Below are 20,486 nucleotides of genomic sequence, written 5' to 3'. Positions count from 1 at the left end.
ATTCATCTCCATCTCAAAAAATCCCATATTAGCCAAGAAAAATCATCAAAATACCTAAAAATTACTGAATCGAAACCGAATTTACAGCCTACAATTCGCAACAGCGAAGCGGAAATTGGTCGCTGAATAGGCTTTTAACCCACTTTGAAGATTCCACTAAGACGTAGACAAAGTTACCATTAATTAGGGCCAAATGACCATTAGGCTGCGTATGCGGCCAAACGCAGTTTTTTTTATAGCCTGATTCCAGTGCTGCATTAATAGACTTTTTAAATGTGCCTGATTCCATTGGCAAAACAACATGAGAATGTTGTTGTGAACATGGAATGTTGCTGTGAACATGGAATGTTGTTGTTGTGAATGAATTGACGCAACTCCAAACGAAATTAATTAAAAATCGTTAGTTTGAGCAAGATTACGCAAAATCTTTAATGCTCAGCAGGACAGCCATAATGCGCCCGAGACATTTGCCAACTTGAACAAGGTATGGGAGCTGGTGGTGTTGTTTGACGAATTTGCTTAGGAGACATCCACAATTTCAAAAAAAAACAGAGAATCCCGTACAAGTTTGAGTTTTTTCCAGCCAGAGGTCCAACAGTATAGCATTGTGGACCTGCGACCACGACCACGACCAGTCATTTTTATTCAAAATAGATTTTATATTCGAAAGAAATCAAAGATTGCGTCACCTTTGGATGTAGAAACCAGCGTTTTTAGTGGTGGCACGAACAAAATATCGTTTAATATCGGTATTTTCCCATTTTTTTTTTTTTTTTAAGTTCGGGGCTAATGATTTTTTTATCGAATATATTTTTAGCTTTTTCGTATCGCATTCATTTTAAATTTGGCAATTAGCCTTATGGGATTCCTTGTGTAAATAAATGTGCCTTAGGCTGAATGCGTTTGATCCGAACACCTGTGGCTCATCAAAATTATTAGCCTGATTCCATTGCCTCATTAGTGGACTTTTTATATGTGCTTGATTTCATTGGCGCATTAGCATTTAGGTTATGCTACTCCGACATGTGAGTGGAACGAACAACTGTTCTGGGTTTGTTTACTTTTGAATTGTCGCAAATCAATATGAAATGAATTTAAAATCATGAATACAAGCAAGTTCACTGATATCTTCAGTGCTCAGTAGGTCATCCATAATGATATCGAGGCATTTGCCAACTTGGGCCACAAGAAAGGAAAGCTGATGGTGTTGTTTGACGGGCTTGCAAAGGAGAGCACCAAAACTTCTACAAAAAAGAAGGATCCCCGGTTATGTGGGAGTTTTTTCCTGCCAGAGATACAGCAGTAATGCATTGGACCTGCGAGCAGGATTTATTGCGCTTGCTATTGTTTCCAGTAATTTTTACGCAAAACAGATTTTATATTCAAAAGAAATCAAATGTTGCGCCATCATTGCATAAAACCCAGCTGCTATAGAGGTGGAACTAACGAAATATCGTTAAAAATCAGTATTTTCCGGTATTTTTTTCTAAAAATGTTCGGTGCGAATTATTTTTAATCGCATGTATGCTGTATTTAGCCTTATGTGATTTCCTGTGAAAATAAATGCGCGTTATGCTAAATGGAATCAGGCTATTAAATGCAGGTTGACTTGTTTGACTTTTTTATGTTTTGATGGGCCACAGGTGTTCAGAAAAATTGTTATCGGATGGTTGATGTGCTCTGTCTAAATAGAAGTTTTACATTTGTCAAAAATCCCAACAGTTTCCCGCGGTTAAACGTTGTGGGAGGACGGTATATAGCCCACAGAACAAATATGGACATGAATGAAATAAGAGCCATAAGCAGAATTATCGGACATTGGCTTTGATCCAGGGCACACAACCGGTTTCTGAACCATTATTATTAACCAGTATATGTATGTATTTACGATAACAAGGTATTTTTTTTTTGTCTCATTATTGATATTGAAATCGGCTCACCAAAAATAGCATACGCTCGCAAACATACTCTCCTGCGATAGCGGAAGGGGAGTGTTATCGAAATTGTACATAAGTTTTTTTTCATTTATAGCTACCCAATGTTTGATGTTTTAATGGACTAGTCCCAATTAGCACCATCCACCATCTCTGTCAAAGATGGTTTGAAAGGTTTTGCCTTGGCAAAAAAAAAAAAATTTACGGTAGAATTTACGTTCCTAATGCCGTCTTTCCACACAGCCCATCCGTTGGAAACGGTTGGAATTTTCAACATATGTGAAACTCAGATTTCCACAGAGCACATCCACCTTCCTCCTTCCGTTTTCAGCTGATCTGAACAGCTGTTGCTCGTCAAAGCGTAAATAAAGTCAACAAGTTAACCATCGTCGTTTATGTTTTGGTGAGCTACAGCTGTTAAGATAAGCTGAAATCAAAAATCCCAACGGTTTTTCAGGGAAGGACTGCGTGGAAAGACCACCGCAGAAACATCGGCTAATTATAGCATAAATTAGTCCGTCAAAGCTCGTCAAATTTTAACGGCGGACTAACTGGGAAGTTTTTGGAACTGCAAATTCTTATGGACCATCAACGGATGGTGGAAGGTGGATGGATCTCTGTGGAAATACGCTATAACCGCACGCTTAAAGCCGATATGTAGCCGATGATTTTTGGGTGTAACTTTAATGTTTTCGCGCGACAGAATTAGAATTGACATGGCAGCCATCTTCTTTTTTGTGTACATATAAGCCAACTAATCCATAGCATTAAAATAAAATATGAGCCCGAAGACGTACTTCGAAAAGAGTTCGATAGAATGAAATATATGTATATAGTTTCATATGAACAATCGGAAAAATATATGAATATATATTTTTTTTGTTCTCGAGATATAGTAATGTTTCCGAATAACGTTTAAAATTTGATTAAAACCGGACGCGTACATCAAAGAGCTCCCATAGAAACAATCAATATAAAAAAAATTTAACTTCTGCCGTTATTGAATTTAAAAAAAAAAATTCGTTTAGACATAGAAATATTTTGATAGTTCAGATTTACGCTTTTAATTTTTTCAAATCGGAAAACGATATCATATATCAGCCATAGAAACGACCGAATAATTAAGCTGAAAATCGTTATAGCTTCAATGTTTTTAAACTATACGCATATAAAGCGAAATGTATTTTTTTTTAGAAAATTAAGGTTTTCCATAGCTGCAAAGGTATATAAACTTCGGAGGTATGCTTCCTTTCTTGCTTTTATTTATTCTGGATATGGGAATAATTTAATAATTCAGGATTACGCTTTTCATTTTATTCAAATCGGGAAAAAAAAATCGTTTAATTTGTAGCTTCAATGTTATTGAACATAGAGTATACGCATATAAATCGAAATATTGATCATTTAAAGAATATTTCATTTTTGTAATAAAACGGTATATTAACATCGACTTGCCGAAATTGGCTTCTTTTCTTGTTTGAATGGGAACTACTAGATTAAATCGCCCAATACTTTATCTTATGCTCTCTTTCCAAACAGACCAAAAGAAAGTCACCATCTTTGTTTATGTTTTGATGAGCTACAGCTTTTAAGATCATCGGAAGGTTGAAGGTGGGTGTGCTCTGTGAAAACCGGAGTTTCACTTTTTTCAAAAACCCAACGATTTTCCAGGGATGGATTGCGTGGAAAGAGGGCTGCACCGCAGAAACATCGGCTAACTATCGCATGTGTTAGTCCGTCAAATTTTAACGGCGTACTAACTAGGAAGTCTTTGGAACCGCAAAACCTTATGGACCATCCTCTCAACGGATCTCTGTGGAAATACTCTAGTAAAGAATATGAAACAAAAATTTAAAAACAGCCAAGGTATAATGTTTTTCAATAATTTTTCATATAGGAGCTATTTAAGGCTCGACTGTTAAACTACCGGCATTAAAAGCAGTGTTGGGGTGTACCAAGATATTTGTACTAAGGTGCGTACCTAGGTACAAATGTATGCATTATACATTACCTTACCTTACATTACCTAGGTAAAGATCTTAAGAATATGCTATGTTAGACATTTAGGTATTGAAATATATTTATTTTTTTATTGATTTTCAAATTAGCATGATACCACTAATTTGAATTTGGTTTTATTTATTTTAGCCAATATGCAAATAATAAAAACATAATCTGACTGCAACTTAAAGAACAGTTAGTTTCACCGCATATGCAAGATGTACAAGACTTAATTGCCAGAGCATATACACAATATCATAATTCATCTACAACTTCATGAAAGGTAAAAAAAAATAAAAAAAATATTTTTTTTACCTCTGTTGTACTTTTTACATTACCATATACTTACTTAATTGTGTACCTTTTACCTTACCTAAATACTTTTTTACTCAAATACCTTGTACCTTACCTATATCCATAAGAGTAGTACCTTTCCCAACACTGATTAAAAGACAATGTTTCATGCAGATATATTTAAAACTGAGAGACTAGCTTGCGATGAAACGGACACACGGACGGTCGGACATACAGCAGTGATGCTGATCAAGAATGTACATGTGTCTATACTAATGGGGTCGAAAAAAATATCCTTCACTGTGTTGGAAACTTCTGACTGAAATTATAATACCCTCCTGCAAGGGTTTTTCAATTAATACTCACAATTATTTTAAACCATTTTCTAGCTTTCTGCTAAGCTCAAACATTTTCTGCGAGTGTACTAAAATGTGTATGCTTCTTATCTCTCAGGTAGATGGACGCCGCAGTGCTAGCGTAATAAAGTCAAACAATTGATAAGTTGATAACTGCGATAATCAAGACAAACAGCTGGACTGCTATCTGTCAGATACTTTTGAAAACGGTTCACAACTTCTACAAATAGCTCTTTCGCGTTAAGCATGATACCTCAGTCCGTTGTGTTCTCATACGCAGGCAAGACCGCTTCGTAGCCAGTTAATACGAAAAAAATCAAGGTGAAACCAAAAAAACTAAATACTGCTGCGACTAAGATTGTTGCATAGGCTACATTAAAAAAAGTTCATTATTTAGCTAGTGCACTGTGCCGATATATCGATTAATAAGTTTACATTTTGTTGACAAGGAGAAACCTTTCGATAGTGTTACATTTTGATGTATCGATATTTCCCTCTGTCGAGTATAAATATTGCTGAAAAACGGAGTGTCATAAATTTAGATAAAATATTTTGTTACATTTCGTCGTGTGAAACTAAAACAACTACTAATTGTGTATGTATTGTATGCTAATGTAAAGTTGAAAGTTAAATAAAATTGGGGCATATGTTAATGCAAGGAGTTTTGGATGTATAATATCGTCAGCAAACTTAGTGATATCATACTCTTTGTAAGAATATCCAAGCATTGAGAGAATCTCTGATTTATCTGTTTGCAATGTTAAATATTGACTGATATCATCGAAAACAGCGTCAGAATCAATACATTAGTGTGTATAATGTGCTCTTGCTTGAAGGTTCCCCATGCATATGTATATCTTATTCCATTGCCAATGTGGCCAATACAAGTGCAAATATGTATGTAGCTCATGTCATGACGTATGACGTAAGATTCCTGAATGTGGAGCATTGATGTCTAATTCCTTTACCCAAAACTTGAGTGTATGGATATAAAATAAATATTAATTCTGTGTGGTGTTTGGACGGGAAAAACACTGTATGAAACTGTATTAAATACTATGATTCATTTGTTACAAGGCGTGGTATACTTGTATACATGCAAAACAATCCACCAACATATATTTACACATAAGTATTACACTTGTAATATGTAGAAAAAATACCCTTCGTACGCGCTTAGCGTGTAATGTTTGCATGTGCAGGAATTTGTGCCGATGGTCCAAATATGATATGGCCGAATCAAACTCAAATACATTCGAAATCGTGCACCAGTAGGTGTTCTTACAGACGTATAAATGCGTGTATATCTATTTATGGAAGACGTTCATACCTCATCACTCTGATAGAAGTTCAGTTCTTTCACAGCTGTGATCAATAAAATAGTAGTACCCTTTCAAGTTTAAATGTACGTTTTGTTTGTTTTTTCTTTCCCAAATACACATGTATGTTCGTATGAAAATGATTTTGTTTATTGCTTTGCTAAAAGAATCATACATTTTGAAGCTTTTTGTTCTTTTAAAATATTAAAACGAGAATTTGAATATTTAAAAGAAAGGAGGTAGTAATAATAAATGATCATGGGACGTTCATGAATATTTCGACCACATTTATATTTGTAGTTTACAACATAAAAAATTTTTAGTTGCCGCAGCTATATATCTTGGCATCATAGTGTTTTTACACCGGGCATCCGATTATTTTTACTTTATACATAGGCCATTATACAAATATGCAAATTGTTTACATTTTTTGACAGATAAAATCACTTACAAGGTCCAGGAATTCCTGTCAAGTCTTTTGGTCCACTAGAAAAATGGCTGATTTCATGGTCAGATAAAAAATTAGAGACATTTTTATTTTTTTGCAATTCAAAACAACCATTGTGCTTTTTAATGCTTGTTGTTTCTCATTTAAATAAATTACATCCGAAAAAACGGTTTGCTCTTGCCTGGTCGAGACATTAAATGGATCTCAAGAAACCGGCCATTAAAGGAATTTAATATCAATTATCGTCTATTGGTAGCGATTTAACGTTGAGTAAAAAAAAAACATAATTAATCGCTAAAGTTATTTTCGTGAACACAGTCGTTTACCATGTGTTTAAATTAGTTTGGTCCGAATTAGTTTTTACTGGTATTTTGACGTCATTGTGTTTTATCAGGTTGAAAGATTATCAGTGTATAAAAATATAAATTTTTTTGTGGTCGAGCGTACTTGGATCAATCTACTTTCAGCTAGATACGTATTTACGACACTTTATGCAGTCATACCGTTATCTTGAACGGGTCAATAATGCGTCACAAAAGTGTTTTCTTAGATACTAGTCGAACCAAAAATTACATTTTTTTAAAAGATAATTCCAGTTCGTACTGTTTATTAGTTTGACAAGTTATTTTGACACAAAATATACACTTCAAAATAATCAAAATTTCAGGTGTTTTTGCGATCACACATTTATGGTGACAACTTCAGGAAAATTTGTATCCCCTTGTTGAGGATATAATAATTTATGTTAAAATTTTGAAATTCAGTAAATGAGACATTTTCAAGCATATAATTTATATATATTATATATATTTAATCTTAATAAGCATCACCAGGCGAGATCTTGACATGCCAGTTGTAGAAAAAAAAATTTTCCAGTTTCAAAGATGTCTGGATAATTTTTTTCAAAATTTTTATTTCTATTCTAGGTAGTATATAAGTCAGTACGGAGCGGATCGGTATACTGTATAATACATATAAATATATATATGTATGAATATATATGAATATAATTAATAGTAAAGAATATAAAAGTATAACTTTGTTGTTTCTTAACATTTGCGACTCCGAGATATAGTAATTTCTAACAATTTATGTAGCTTGCATAGCTTTTTTAAATCAAATTTAAATCACTTAGAAACCATAGATTAAGACCATCCCTACAAAGTTGCTCTGTAAATCGTACAAATCGTTCAATCCTCTTTTAAATTTTCCCATGAGTCGTATCTTTAACAGCGGTATATGATGCTGATTTCGAGGAACAATTTTTAGGAAAGCTTAGAATAGAAATACGATCACATGTAGGTAGACAACAACAATTTTTGTATATATAGATCGCAACGCAAAAAATGGGTTTTCTAACTTTTTACGGAACTTTTGCCACACAAGGCTGATAAGTTTTTACAAAATCTTGATTAAACTTGCTTTCACTTACAGAGTAGACCATAACAAATGGCCACTATAGATGGAAGACCGGCGCAATATGGTATATCACTTAAACAACTGCGCGAGCTCATGGAGCACCGCGGTCGTGAAGGTGTAATGAAGATAGCTGAATTTGGTGGTATTCATGAAATATGTAAAAAGTTATACACATCTCCCAATGAAGGAAAGTTTGGCTCCATTTACAACATTTATTCAATTTAATAACGCAAGTGTTCCTACTTTAGGTCTAAGTGGCTCGACAGCTGACGAGGAACACAGGCGCGAAACGTTCGGTTCAAATGTAATACCACCGAAGCCACCAAAAACCTTTTTGACACTAGTCTGGGAGGCTCTTCAGGATGTAACACTTATTATTTTAGAGGTAGCTGCATTAGTATCTCTCGGTCTATCATTTTATAAACCCGCCGACGAGGACGCGCGTAAGTAAATTAAATCTGACTGCTAAATTGGGCTGTATCGGAATTCTATACTACAAGGCTATATTCTAATTAACAGCTGTGCTACAAGAGGAGGAGGAACACCATGGGTGGATTGAAGGATTGGCCATTCTTATTTCTGTTATTGTCGTAGTTATAGTGACAGCCTTTAATGATTACTCAAAAGAAAGACAATTCCGAGGACTGCAGAACCGTATTGAGGGCGAGCACAAGTTTTCTGTAATCCGAGGAGGGGAAGTGTGCCAAATTTCTGTTGGAGACATTCTGGTTGGCGATATTGCTCAGGTCAAATATGGAGACTTATTGCCAGCAGATGGTTGTCTTATTCAAAGCAACGACCTAAAGGTATGTTAAAAGTAGAACACCGATATAGCCGACTCGTGGTATATTTTGAATGAATACCGCATTTAATCCATACATTTTGCCTATGCTAAACGGGCAACTCTTCCGATGACGATCAGCTTTTACAAAAAATGTATGGAAAAACGAACCGCATATCTGAAATCAATACTATCGATTTTGTTTAAAAGCAACAGAGCTATGCCGGTTTTTTTATTCATGTTCTGTGACAGCTTTATGAAATACACCCAATATTTAATTTATTGAAATATACCAATATATGAAGCAAGTTTATGGGAATTATTGTTCGTCTCGTACCAATATTTACTACTGGAACACACGTTTCAAAGACAAAAAAAGCCAGTACTGATTTGTTTCTACGATTGGAAGGGCATTAAATAATAAAAAAAATACAAAAACCTAATCATTTAGTTTATAAAGATTATGGTTTGCTCTGCAGGTGGACGAATCTTCGTTAACTGGTGAATCAGACCATGTCAAAAAGGGAGCAGACGTTGATCCCATGGTTCTTTCCGGCACGCATGTTATGGAAGGCAGTGGCAAAATGGTCGTTACCGCCGTAGGGGTTAACTCTCAGGCCGGCATAATTTTTACGCTTCTTGGTGCGGCAGTTGATGAGCAGGAAGCTGAAATTAAAAAGATGAAAAAGGGTGAGTACGAACAAAGCAATGCTAAATATGAGTTTGATGAAATACTTCAACATAATCCAAACGCTTTGTGAAATGTTATTAAATAAATAATGTTCAAACGGCGTTATTATAAAACATATTAATTGTTTAAAAGGTGTATATTATACATATATTTATTTATTTATTATTATTTTTTTTTTGCTATTTTTACATATCCCAATTGTCATATGTGAATTGCATGATGTGAATTGATTGACCCATCATCCTTCATCTACCCAATCAACCAACCAACCTACCAAATAAAACCTGCGACCACAACCTACCACAAAACAACCAATCAATATCTTCAATCTAAACCAAAATATAAACGAAACGGAAACATTAAATGTTTATATCATTGTTGATATTCAGAAGCCAAAAAGGCCAACAAGCAAAAGAGTTTGACAGGTGAATTCAAGCGTAATATTGATATTTATTATTTGTATACCAAAAATATTTTTGAAGCGAATATTTATGTTTTGCCTATATTTTAATATTTTATACATCAATAATTTATTTACTTTAAAATACCTCAAGTTTATAGCAATGAAATGTTGCTAATTAAAATAGTTAATTAAATTACATCCATTAATTTTTGTATTCGATTCTATCGGCAAACATCTTAGGGACATTGATTTTTCTAGGAAGGTCTTCTAAAAAAGACGTTTTGCTGTTTAAATCAAAGTTTCTGTTATATATTTATAAATTTAACCAAATCTCAACCAGCTTAGCTCTGATGTTTAGTTTACAAATTTAGACATGGTTTTTGAGAATTTTTAAGGAAAAAGTGAAATTTGCCAAAATGTTTGCCAAATTTAAAATTAACCGGTTGATTTTTTTTATCTGAAATAAGAGTGACCATTAAGAAAAAGTCGCTGTATTGGTTTCATGGTCTTTGGCAACTGAACTGTTTTTCCGGTGTATAAGGGACTTAAACGGTTTCAGTTTACATTTTTTCCCCTGTGCGGAAAAAATTGTTATCGTAAAATAAATGATCAGAAAGTTGTAAAAAATATTTTCTATACCATTTCAGACATAACCAAAATTAAACTTTTCCTACTTTTCCTAGACAATATACGCACGGGCGTATATTTTTAGAAACAGTAAAGTTAGATTATTGGTAATACTTATTCCGAGAGTTCATATGGTAGTTAGTTAATAAAATTGTTCACCATCATTTTAAGAATAATAATAATAATTTTAGTCAAGAATTTTCTGTGCAATGGAGATTTGTTTTAGTAAAATACTATTTTTTAGTGCGATTGCTTAAAGGAAAACAACGTATTAGCCATTTGATACGGCATTAACAAAAGATAAATTATGAAAGAATATTTATATCACAGGCCCATTACTAGCAGCGAAAGCTAACATCGGTGATATGACGTATATATATATATATTCCTGCAGTCAAAGCATAAATGTATTTCATTTACCCTTATTGCACCAGTTCCTATTTATAATATTGAATCAGTGTCTATGAAACCTTTTTCCTAAATCAGACAAAATAGTCCTCGAGTTCTTTGTGGATATGTTTAATAACAAAGACGCTATATTTTTTAGAATTCATTTTCCGATTGATCCTATTGCAATATAAAAAAGAGTAGAAAGTTTCGGTACAAATAACATGTGTTTACTTGTTTTTCGCAAATGTGGTTCACAAATAGGGAATTGTGCTGCGACGTCGTAAACCTGGCTTATGGTTTATTTATTAACAAACTGTAACCTTTAAGTTAAAAACTTAAGCTACAGTAAGGGATAGCAGCCATGGCTTTTGGCAGGGCTAATGGTTTAAATAACTCTTAATGTATTAAAATTGCGGTCGAAGTCGCCTTTTAATCAGGCAGATTTGGAATGCAGGGTTTACTTACGTTCTATGGCGCTTATGATACCATGTGCCACTTTCAGCTGTTTCGACTTCAAACTATATGGAGTTTTTCCTAGTCAAGAATCTAGATATGTACACTATATGGTTGTATATGTATCCTGCAAAGTGAAAATAAATCGAGCTTCTATTTTGTTTAGCCAGTATTCAATTAGGAACAAGAAGCACAGGCTTGATGTTAAAATATTTTATTTGTTATGAAACACCTACCCCACGATTATTTGTTGCCTAGTTAGCTTGTTTTTTTTATTTAAAACAATTTTTTTCGCACGATGCAGGTGAAGGCGACGGTCGAGCGCAAACGAAGGGTACGCAAGCCCAAAATCAACGTCAAACAGTCTCCAGCGAAGGGACCAAGTCTGAATCTGAGGGAAATCATGTCCCGCAATCTTCCTCGACATCCGCAGCTGCTGAGACAGGACATAAAAAAGAGAAATCTGTGCTGCAGGCAAAGCTGACAAAGTTAGCTATACAGATTGGATACGCTGGATCGACCATTGCCGTACTCACAGTTATAATTCTGATTATTCAGTTTTGTATTAAAACCTTTGTTATTGACGAGAAACCTTGGAAAAACACCTATGCCAATAACTTGGTGAAACACTTGATTATTGGTGTCACAGTATTAGTAGTGGCTGTACCAGAGGGACTTCCTCTGGCTGTAACCTTATCCCTAGCATATTCTGTAAAGGTTAGTTGGTTTTCAAGAGATAAAACGTTAATTGGCTCGCATTTACTTAAACTTGCATACATATTTTTACAGAAAATGATGAAGGACAATAATTTGGTGAGACATTTGGATGCGTGTGAAACAATGGGTAATGCCACTGCCATTTGCTCTGATAAGACTGGAACTCTTACAACCAATCGTATGACTGTTGTACAGTCTTACATCTGCGAGAAACTGTGCAAAGTTTTGCCCACCCTTAGCGATATTCCCCAACATGTGGGCAATTTGATCACAATGGGAATATCTGTTAATTCGGCGTACACTTCAAATATAATGGTAATTTTTAGTTTTTGATTTGAAGCCCGCTTGGTATTAATATATTTTTATTTCTTTTAAATCGAAAAGAGCGGGCACAACCCGGGAGACTTACCAATCCAAGTTGGAAACAAAACAGAGTGTGCTCTCTTGGGCTTTGTCCAGGGACTAGGTGTCAAGTACCAATCTATTCGAGATGAGATTACAGAGGATAAATTTACCCGAGTGTATACTTTTAATTCGGTTCGCAAGAGTATGGGAACTGTAATACCGCGTCCCAATGGAGGATATAGGCTGTACACTAAAGGAGCTTCAGAAATCATTATGAAAAAGTTCGTATCATTCGTTAAAACAAAAACATATTTATAACTTTATTTGATTCTTGTAGATGTGCTTTTATATATGGCCATGAAGGCAATTTGGAAAAGTTTACAAGAGATATGCAAGAGCGTCTAATTCGTGAAGTTATTGAACCAATGGCTTGTGACGGTCTGCGCACCATATCTGTGGCATATCGTGACTTTGTGCCTGGCAAAGCCGCAATCAATGAAGTTCATATTGATGGTGAACCTAACTGGGACGACGAGGAAAACATTATGACGAATCTTACCTGCCTCTGTGTGGTTGGCATAGAAGATCCAGTTCGTCCCGAAGTACCAGACGCTATTCGAAAATGCCAACGCGCTGGTATTACCGTGCGCATGGTCACTGGAGACAACATTAATACGGCACGTTCGATTGCAAGCAAGTGCGGTATTTTGCGCCCCAATGATGACTTTCTTATTCTGGAAGGCAAAGAATTTAACAGGCGTATTCGGGATAGCAACGGAGATGTACGTTTTTATACCTTTTGTTGTTCGGCTCAGTTCTAACGTTTTATTGTTTTACTTTAACTACCAGATTCAGCAACATCTGATTGATAAAGTATGGCCGAAATTGCGGGTTCTAGCTCGTTCATCTCCAACTGACAAGTATACTTTGGTTAAAGGTTTGTTGTCATCCTTTTCTTTTAAATGTTAACTTAAATAATACGAATGCAGAACAACGAAAATGTAAGTGTTCTGCTTTGCTCAACAGCAAAAAATGTACTTCTGTGCTCTGCGTTAAAAGTAGCGATAGAAACAAATTGAGAACGAGATGAGAGCAGAGCCAGTGATATTTTTCTTGTACTGTTTCTGTTTCGGCCCTGACCTAAACACCTAAATTCATTGTTTTGAACATAACATAAATATCGAAATAAAGTCGTTTTTGGAATATTGGATTTCTGTAATAGCTGCAAGGCGTCAGCCAGCCGAAGTTTTCTTATTTCCATATTTTGCTCTTAATTTCGTGAACACTTTGACTTATAGAAGTTCGAGGTGTAATACTTTGACCATTTTATTTTTTAGCAAGCAGCCAAGTTTTCTAAACAACAAGCAAGCAAAACTAATTCTAAAATCTGGTTTTACAACAAGCTTAGGAAAAAAAGTAAAAACTATTTATTTTACAACGAGTTTACGAAAAAAAGTAAAAACTATTTATTCCCTAATTTCCCTAATTTTCTTATATTTAAAGGTATCATTGACAGCACTGTTAGTGAAAACCGCGAAGTGGTTGCTGTAACTGGCGACGGAACAAATGATGGCCCAGCTCTCAAAAAAGCCGATGTGGGCTTCGCTATGGGTATTGCCGGAACAGACGTTGCCAAGGAAGCTTCTGATATTATATTGACTGACGATAACTTTAGCAGCATTGTCAAAGCTGTAATGTGGGGACGAAACGTATATGACTCCATTGCAAAGTTTTTGCAGTTTCAGTTAACAGTCAATGTAGTCGCTGTAATTGTAGCATTTATTGGTGCGTGTGCCGTGCAAGATTCTCCGCTTAAGGTAAGTTTCTTAAGGAAATCTTTTTAGAGAACAACTCAAAAATAAAAATAAAATTATAGGCAGTCCAGATGTTGTGGGTAAACCTAATAATGGACACATTGGCATCACTTGCATTGGCAACAGAGTTTCCAACACCAGATCTATTGCTCCGCAAACCCTATGGCCGCACAAAACCCTTAATTTCTCGCACAATGATGAAAAACATTTTGGGTCAGGCGCTTTATCAGTTGGTTATTATATTTGGATTACTCTTTGTCGGTAAGTAATATTAAACATTGCCTTTTCTTTTTACATAACATTAAACTTAACCGCGTTTTAGGTGATTTAATCCTTGATATTGAATCTGGACGAGGGCAGGAACTCAACGCTGGCCCAACACAGCACTTTACAATTATATTTAACACATTTGTCATGATGACATTGTTTAATGAAATAAACGCTCGAAAAATTCATGGACAGCGCAACGTAATTGAAGGTCTTCTTACAAACCCCATATTTTACACCATTTGGATATTCACCATGATATCACAGGTAAGACTTTCTAAATTCAAGAACATATACATATAATACAAATAAATATTTTTGTGTCTTTTTTAAGGTGTTAATCATTCAATATGGAAAAATGGCTTTCTCGACCAAGGCCCTGTCATTAGACCAATGGCTCTGGTGCATATTTTTTGGAATTGGTACACTGGTCTGGGGTCAATTGATTACGTCAGTGCCTACAAGAAAATTACCTAAGATATTATCGTGAGTAAATGTTTAATGTTATTCCGCTTTTAAATACTAAACACCCGCTTACAAATGGACATTGGTTAAAGCATACACTAGTACGTTTAATATATATAAGTCGGAAATGAAATGAAACATTATAAGTGTAGTCTATTTATTAACTCAGTGCTCGTTATTCTTAAGATTTAAGGCTCTGGTTAACTAAAACATCAATATGTATTTCTAATTGTATTTATTCATTACTTTGGCTATAAATTTATACTTTTTAATGATTATTATGAAAAAATGCATGTATTATAGTATTTTAAATATAGTTCTATATTTATAATTTCCAGCCAAAATAAATAAACTGCTTAAAAGAGTCCCTTCTTAAAAAATAATTAGGAAGGATATATTTACAAGAAAATTTTTTAAAAAGAAAATTTCAAAACGGTTAGTAGGTATTTGAAATACCATTATTTCAATCGGGATATAAGATAAGCTATATTTATGTCATGTAAGTATTTTTAAGTATTTTAATGTGTTTTTCCTTAATATGTATTTTCATATGAAATGAAATTTTTAAAATTGAATTTTTCCACAATTTTTCCACAATTAGACCGCCTTTGTTTAGGAAAAGCACAATACCCTTTACCCTTTAACCCTATTATCTATAATTTAATCGCTTAGTCAAAAGATAAATTTTTTGCACTTGTTAGTTTATTAGTTAAGGTTAGCAAATAACTGCCAACATATAACCACGTAACAAAGTAAGTTTCCTCCGTCCGAACAATGAGTGTGTATATATATTGGATGTAACTTCTAATTTATGTTAAAAGTTTGCGATAAAGACGTAGGAGACATTTCTGACCCAAAAAAAAAAAAAACATTCTTGTAGTATTATTTGCAGAGATAATCTGACTGTCCGTTTCTAGGCAATCTATTCTCTCAGCTTCAAAGCTGTCTGGATGATACCTATTGTTTTTATAATAGCTTCGGCCTGCTCATGCTGGATTTCTTTCTTGTTTTTGCTTAATTGTTTCCTTTGATATTGAGATTCTGTGGGACAGGGAACACTTGATATCAAATGTAGTTTACAAATGAACTAATAAGAAAAAATCTATTTGACTAAGGTAGCCGTTTAGGTACCGTGGTATACTAGTGAAGTGTATTTTATTGGGGACTCAAAAGTGGTCAACGTTTAAATGAAATTAAGAAAGTTAAAGGCTTTTTTACAATCCAAGCACTGCCCATGAAACTTCAGTTTTGGTCCAGAATCACCCCAAAGCAATTAAGATGCTTGTTTCTAGTCAACACACAACCTCTTATCGCAATGCCACATATACTGTGAGCTGAGTTAAAATAATGCAAAGGATTATCACAACAAGGCATTAAGATCGTATTGTAAGTCTGAACTGCGGAGAATTTCGTTGTTGTTTAATTATTTGTTTTTTTTTTATGTATTTGTTTTTTTTTTTATTTATTTGTTTATTCATCTATATGCCTTAAAACTTCAAATTACAAGCTAATAAATATTTAATCGCTAATAGCTTGTTCAAGCTAGTGTTAAGCCGCATGCTAGTTGACAAGGCATTATATAACCTAAGAATTGGACAAGTAGTATCATTATTAGTCGTACAATTTTTAATAAAGGTTCATAAGACCGTAAATTTAAGCCTGGCACACAAAAGTCCACATTAGAAAGCAACTAAGCAAACTAGGAAAGGCAAAACGTGAAATTTTTCTGCGGTACTGCATATGATGGGTTCGCAAAGTTAGTTGAAAATGAGCAAACTTGAGGAATTTTTTTAACGCCTTCAGTATTCTTGACGGGAGTAGTAACCGTACGTTCATAGCCCTCATATGAAGGAGATATAACCTAATTTAGAGTGCACAAATGCCGAGAAAAGTACAGGTTTAGTATAAGGCTCAAAGTGCTAACTACTTCGTCTCACAAACCCAAAACATAGCATAAGCCATTGGTATGATATAATTGATGTGCTCAGCAAAACTAAAACTATTGTCAAGAAGACGCCAAGGTCAAAAGACTCATTCTGGTGTGGTAGAAGTTCTGAGTGCAATGAATACAGATTTATAATAAAATAACCTTTTTTAAATTAGGCGGGAGCAAATTATTGATAATTATTGACCACGCAGCCGTTTCGTTTGCCAGCTGTTTTTTCTTATTGTTTGTTGTTTTTAATGCTGATAGTTTCCGACAGTAGTAAAGCGATAAAGTTTAAGAAGGCGGATCTGCATTTCAGATAAACTCATCACATTCCCATCTGTAGGCCTCTATGCTGAGCTATTTAAAATCGAGAGCTTTCTCCGGCGGACTGAAGTTTTAACACCCTTGCAGTTAAGGGAGGGATCAGAAATGAAAAAAAACAAAACATTTTGTAACCAAAAAACCAGATGTATGCATACACTTTTTAAGCAGGATATTGAGACTGTAAGAATTAGAATTGGAACCGCTCGGTATATGGTATGTGACAGCCATGGGAAGGATATTGTCAACTGATTTTAATCAAGGTCAAGGGATAAGTTTTTTGAGTCAACTTACTGTAGCTTTTATAGAATCATGCATGTTGACGACCCTGGCGTTTGGTTTTGACCTTCAGGCTTGTGCTGACACTGCCTTAAAAGGAGTTGACTTGTGGGTGCCAATCTAAGCTGGTCTACTGGTTTTCTGCGCCAGTGTGAAGAGTTTTGTATGTTTTTTTTTAAAGATTTAAATTGGAGATTTTTAGAATATTTGCTCTTGAGAACTTTTCGGATTGAGAACATCTAAAAGGAGTGTTCTTTTGCTAGCAGGAAGACTAGCCCATGGACAAAACATGACCAAGCCTTTTTCTGGCCGGGGTGCACACAATTACGTCCAACTGACGCTGTGTGTACCTTTTGGATACTCTTCTTTCAAGTTACAGTGGCTCACAGCTTATTTGATGCAGAGCCCATTCAAAAATGTATTCGGCTGCAAATTTTAAACGCTAGGAGCTATCTTAAAAATTAATGGCTAATAATAGATTTACATATCTAGTTCATACGAAGAAGTCAATGGGTTAATATAACAAAAAACAAAACACCAGTTTCTTTGTCGTTTCTGGAGGACAGTTATATACCAGCCAATACTGCACAATTGAGGCTTTGTGCTTGTTGTCTTTATCCTGGTAGTACCTAAAACAATCACGGATTTGAAGCTTCTCAGCACTTTGAAGCAAATTTTTCTTCAGTATGACAAGGTACATGTTTTGTCCATTATGTCCTCGATAAACACCAAATTCCCCACACCGGCTGCCGACATACAGGCCCAAACCATGACGCTTCCTCCTCCATGCTTATCGGTATTTGGCTTTCGCCAGTCGAGTTTCGACTCATCTGCGAAAATAACAGTATTCCAGTAGTCAGATGATTTAGAAATGTGTTCCTTAGCGAAGTTCAGTCGAGCAACTTGATTCTTTCTGCCTATAAAGGGTTTGTTCCTGGCTACTCGACCATTAAAGTCGTGATGACTTACTTAGCTCTTGGGGTATCTGTTCAGTAAGTTTGCTGACAGTGCTGACAGCCTGGGGTTTTCTTTAGTTTTTCTCACTATTAAGCGTGGAAAATCTTATTCGGTGCGTTTCTGCCCATATTTTCGAGACGATTTTCGTGAACGTAGCGTTCAATTATATGCTGAACAGTAGACGGACTCAAATCCATAATTTTGGCAAATCCGCGTTGGGAGACCCCAATTTTGAAATGTTATAGGACTAATTCACGCTTCTCAATTGATGTGCGAGGACCCATTTTTTATATTTGTCTTTGTCTTCAAGTTAAAGAGCAAAATTTAAAAAAAAAAACTTAAGCGGGAACAGCAAGCGAATTCAACGGAAAAACAACTATAAACAAGAAAGAAAGCAAACTTCGGCAAGCCGAAGTTCATATACCCTTGCAGCTATTGCAAGAATTAAACATTTTTGAAAACATTAAAATTATAATTTACTTGCGTATAAGTTTAAAAACATTGAAGCTATGATGATTTGCAGCTCAATTATTTGATAGTTATTTTATATATTTTTATTGTTCCTATGGGAGCTATATGATTTAAACCGTAAATCGAAAATATTTAACCATTACTAAATGTCGAAGAACTAAACAAAAAATTAAAAAACAGAAAAGTTATAATTTTTTTTCATTTATTTTTCCGATTGTTCCTATGGGAGCTATATGCTATAGTCGTCCGATTTTGATGAAATTTTTACCATAATTCTGAAATATTTAACCATTGCTTTATGTCGAAGAACAAAACAAAAAATTAAAAAACAGCAAAGTTATAATTTTTTTTCAATTATTTTTCCGATTGTTCCTATGGGAGCTATATGCTATAGTCGTCCGATTTTGATGAAATTTAAACCATAATTCTGAAATATTTAACCATTGCTATATGTCGAAGAACTAAACAAAAAATTAAAAAACAGCAAAGTTATAATTTTTTTTCATTTATTTTTCCGATTGTTCCTATGGGAGCTATATGCTATAGTCGTCCGATCCGGCTCGTTCCGACTTATATACTACCTGCAATAGAAAGACAACTTTTGGGAAAGTTTCATGCAGATAGCTTTAAAACTGAGAGACTAGTTTGCATATAAACGGACGGACAGACGGACAGACGGACATGGCTAGATCGACTCGCCTAGTGATGCTGATCAAGAATATATATACTTTATAGGGTCGGAGATGTCTCCTTCACTGCGTTGCAAACTTCTGACTGAAATTATAATACCCTCTGCAAGGGTATAAAAACAGTCTTAAAAAACACGACAAAACATGGTTGCGCAAAAGCGTTTACAAGATCTCGCATCAAATAAGCTTTGACCAAAAAGTATCTAGTATTTTTTTAAAATAAATTATAAAATAAATTAAACAATTTTAATGAAATAAACGATGTTCCTTTATTATACTAAATATATTAATCTGTTATTAGTCATTACAATTTTTCAGATAGCTCTTTGCGTTTAAAAGTTACAGCCGAATACATTTTATGTGCAAATTTATTTCAAAACGCTCAAACGCCCACAAATCGTGAAAGTATGTACTGTCAATCTGAGACATGTTAGAAGGTTGGGGTTGTTGTTGTGTGTGCGTTTCGGTCATATCTTTCGGTAGACCCATAAATCAGCTATGGAGTTATGGGGCTTATGAAGTTCTCTGCCGCCCCTCTGCCGCCCCTCTGCCGCCCCTCTGCCACCCCTCTGCAGCTGCTTGGCCTCTGATCGGCCGTTGCTAGCAGATGAGAGAAAGAAAAGAGAGAGGAGAGAGAATTACAGAACTGTTAGCGGGGGGGTGGGGGTTCTGCACGCTCTTAGCTTCTAGTGTTGGCTCTGCAGTTTGTCAGATGGCGCCACCTAAGCTTCGATTGTTTTGTGGGGGAAATACTTAGGTTGAAGTTAGTTATATGAGTAACGGGTATATAAAAGTCGGGGAACTCGACTATAGCGCTCTTTCTTGTTTTTATATAACAACATGTTTTTGAAAAATATATTCCAAACTCTGATGTCTTAAAATTGTTAAAACACAGACATGTTTTTATATTATTTTTTTTTCACATTTCTTACATAGAATATGTATTTACTAAATAATTTTATTCCAGAGTTTTTCCATATTCTTTGTACTTAAACAAAGAATGTTCAGCAAAAATTCAGATCGATTCGTCCGTCAATGAATAAAAGTAGTTTCGTGTATTTGAAAATATCGTGTCCTTCGGCTCTGAATGGAAGAATGTTTATTTAAATGCTCAT

The 20,486-nt window shown here is 34.8% G+C and overlaps 1 protein-coding gene across 10 annotated transcripts in view; it reads left to right on the top strand.

The window, feature by feature from the left end:
• Positions 1 to 5,064: 5,064 nt before the first annotated feature.
• LOC108145272 (plasma membrane calcium-transporting ATPase 3) overlaps positions 5,065 to 20,486 on the top strand; it is a 37,510-nt gene continuing 22,088 nt past the window's right edge. For 7 of the 10 annotated variants that reach the window (XR_005977432.1, XM_017270561.2, XM_017270558.2 and 4 more), the window contains exons 1-15: positions 5,065 to 5,180; positions 7,787 to 7,958; positions 8,020 to 8,214; positions 8,291 to 8,577; positions 9,032 to 9,242; positions 9,633 to 9,668; positions 11,421 to 11,833; positions 11,906 to 12,148; positions 12,218 to 12,459; positions 12,516 to 12,960; positions 13,028 to 13,115; positions 13,682 to 13,995; positions 14,055 to 14,253; positions 14,315 to 14,526; positions 14,594 to 14,745. Coding sequence is in view for 9 of the 10 variants with exons in the window: in XM_017270561.2 (XP_017126050.1) it covers positions 7,802 to 7,958; positions 8,020 to 8,214; positions 8,291 to 8,577; positions 9,032 to 9,242; positions 9,633 to 9,668; positions 11,421 to 11,833; positions 11,906 to 12,148; positions 12,218 to 12,459; positions 12,516 to 12,960; positions 13,028 to 13,115; positions 13,682 to 13,995; positions 14,055 to 14,253; positions 14,315 to 14,526; positions 14,594 to 14,745 (3,194 nt within the window). In the remaining variant the exon portion in view is untranslated. The remainder of the gene's footprint in view (positions 5,181 to 7,786; positions 7,959 to 8,019; positions 8,215 to 8,290; positions 8,578 to 9,031; positions 9,243 to 9,632; positions 9,669 to 11,420; positions 11,834 to 11,905; positions 12,149 to 12,217; positions 12,460 to 12,515; positions 12,961 to 13,027; positions 13,116 to 13,681; positions 13,996 to 14,054; positions 14,254 to 14,314; positions 14,527 to 14,593; positions 14,746 to 20,486) is intronic. The other 3 variants (XM_017270559.2, XM_041708663.1, XM_041708662.1) reach the window with 2 other exon arrangements.

The sequence above is a fragment of the Drosophila elegans genome, unplaced genomic scaffold (genome assembly GCF_018152505.1).
Source record: "Drosophila elegans isolate 14027-0461.03 unplaced genomic scaffold, ASM1815250v1 contig_349, whole genome shotgun sequence".
Classification (NCBI taxonomy): domain Eukaryota; kingdom Metazoa; phylum Arthropoda; class Insecta; order Diptera; family Drosophilidae; genus Drosophila; species Drosophila elegans.
The sequence above is the reverse complement of the archived record's forward strand: the minus strand, read 5'-3'. Positions and strand labels throughout refer to the sequence as shown.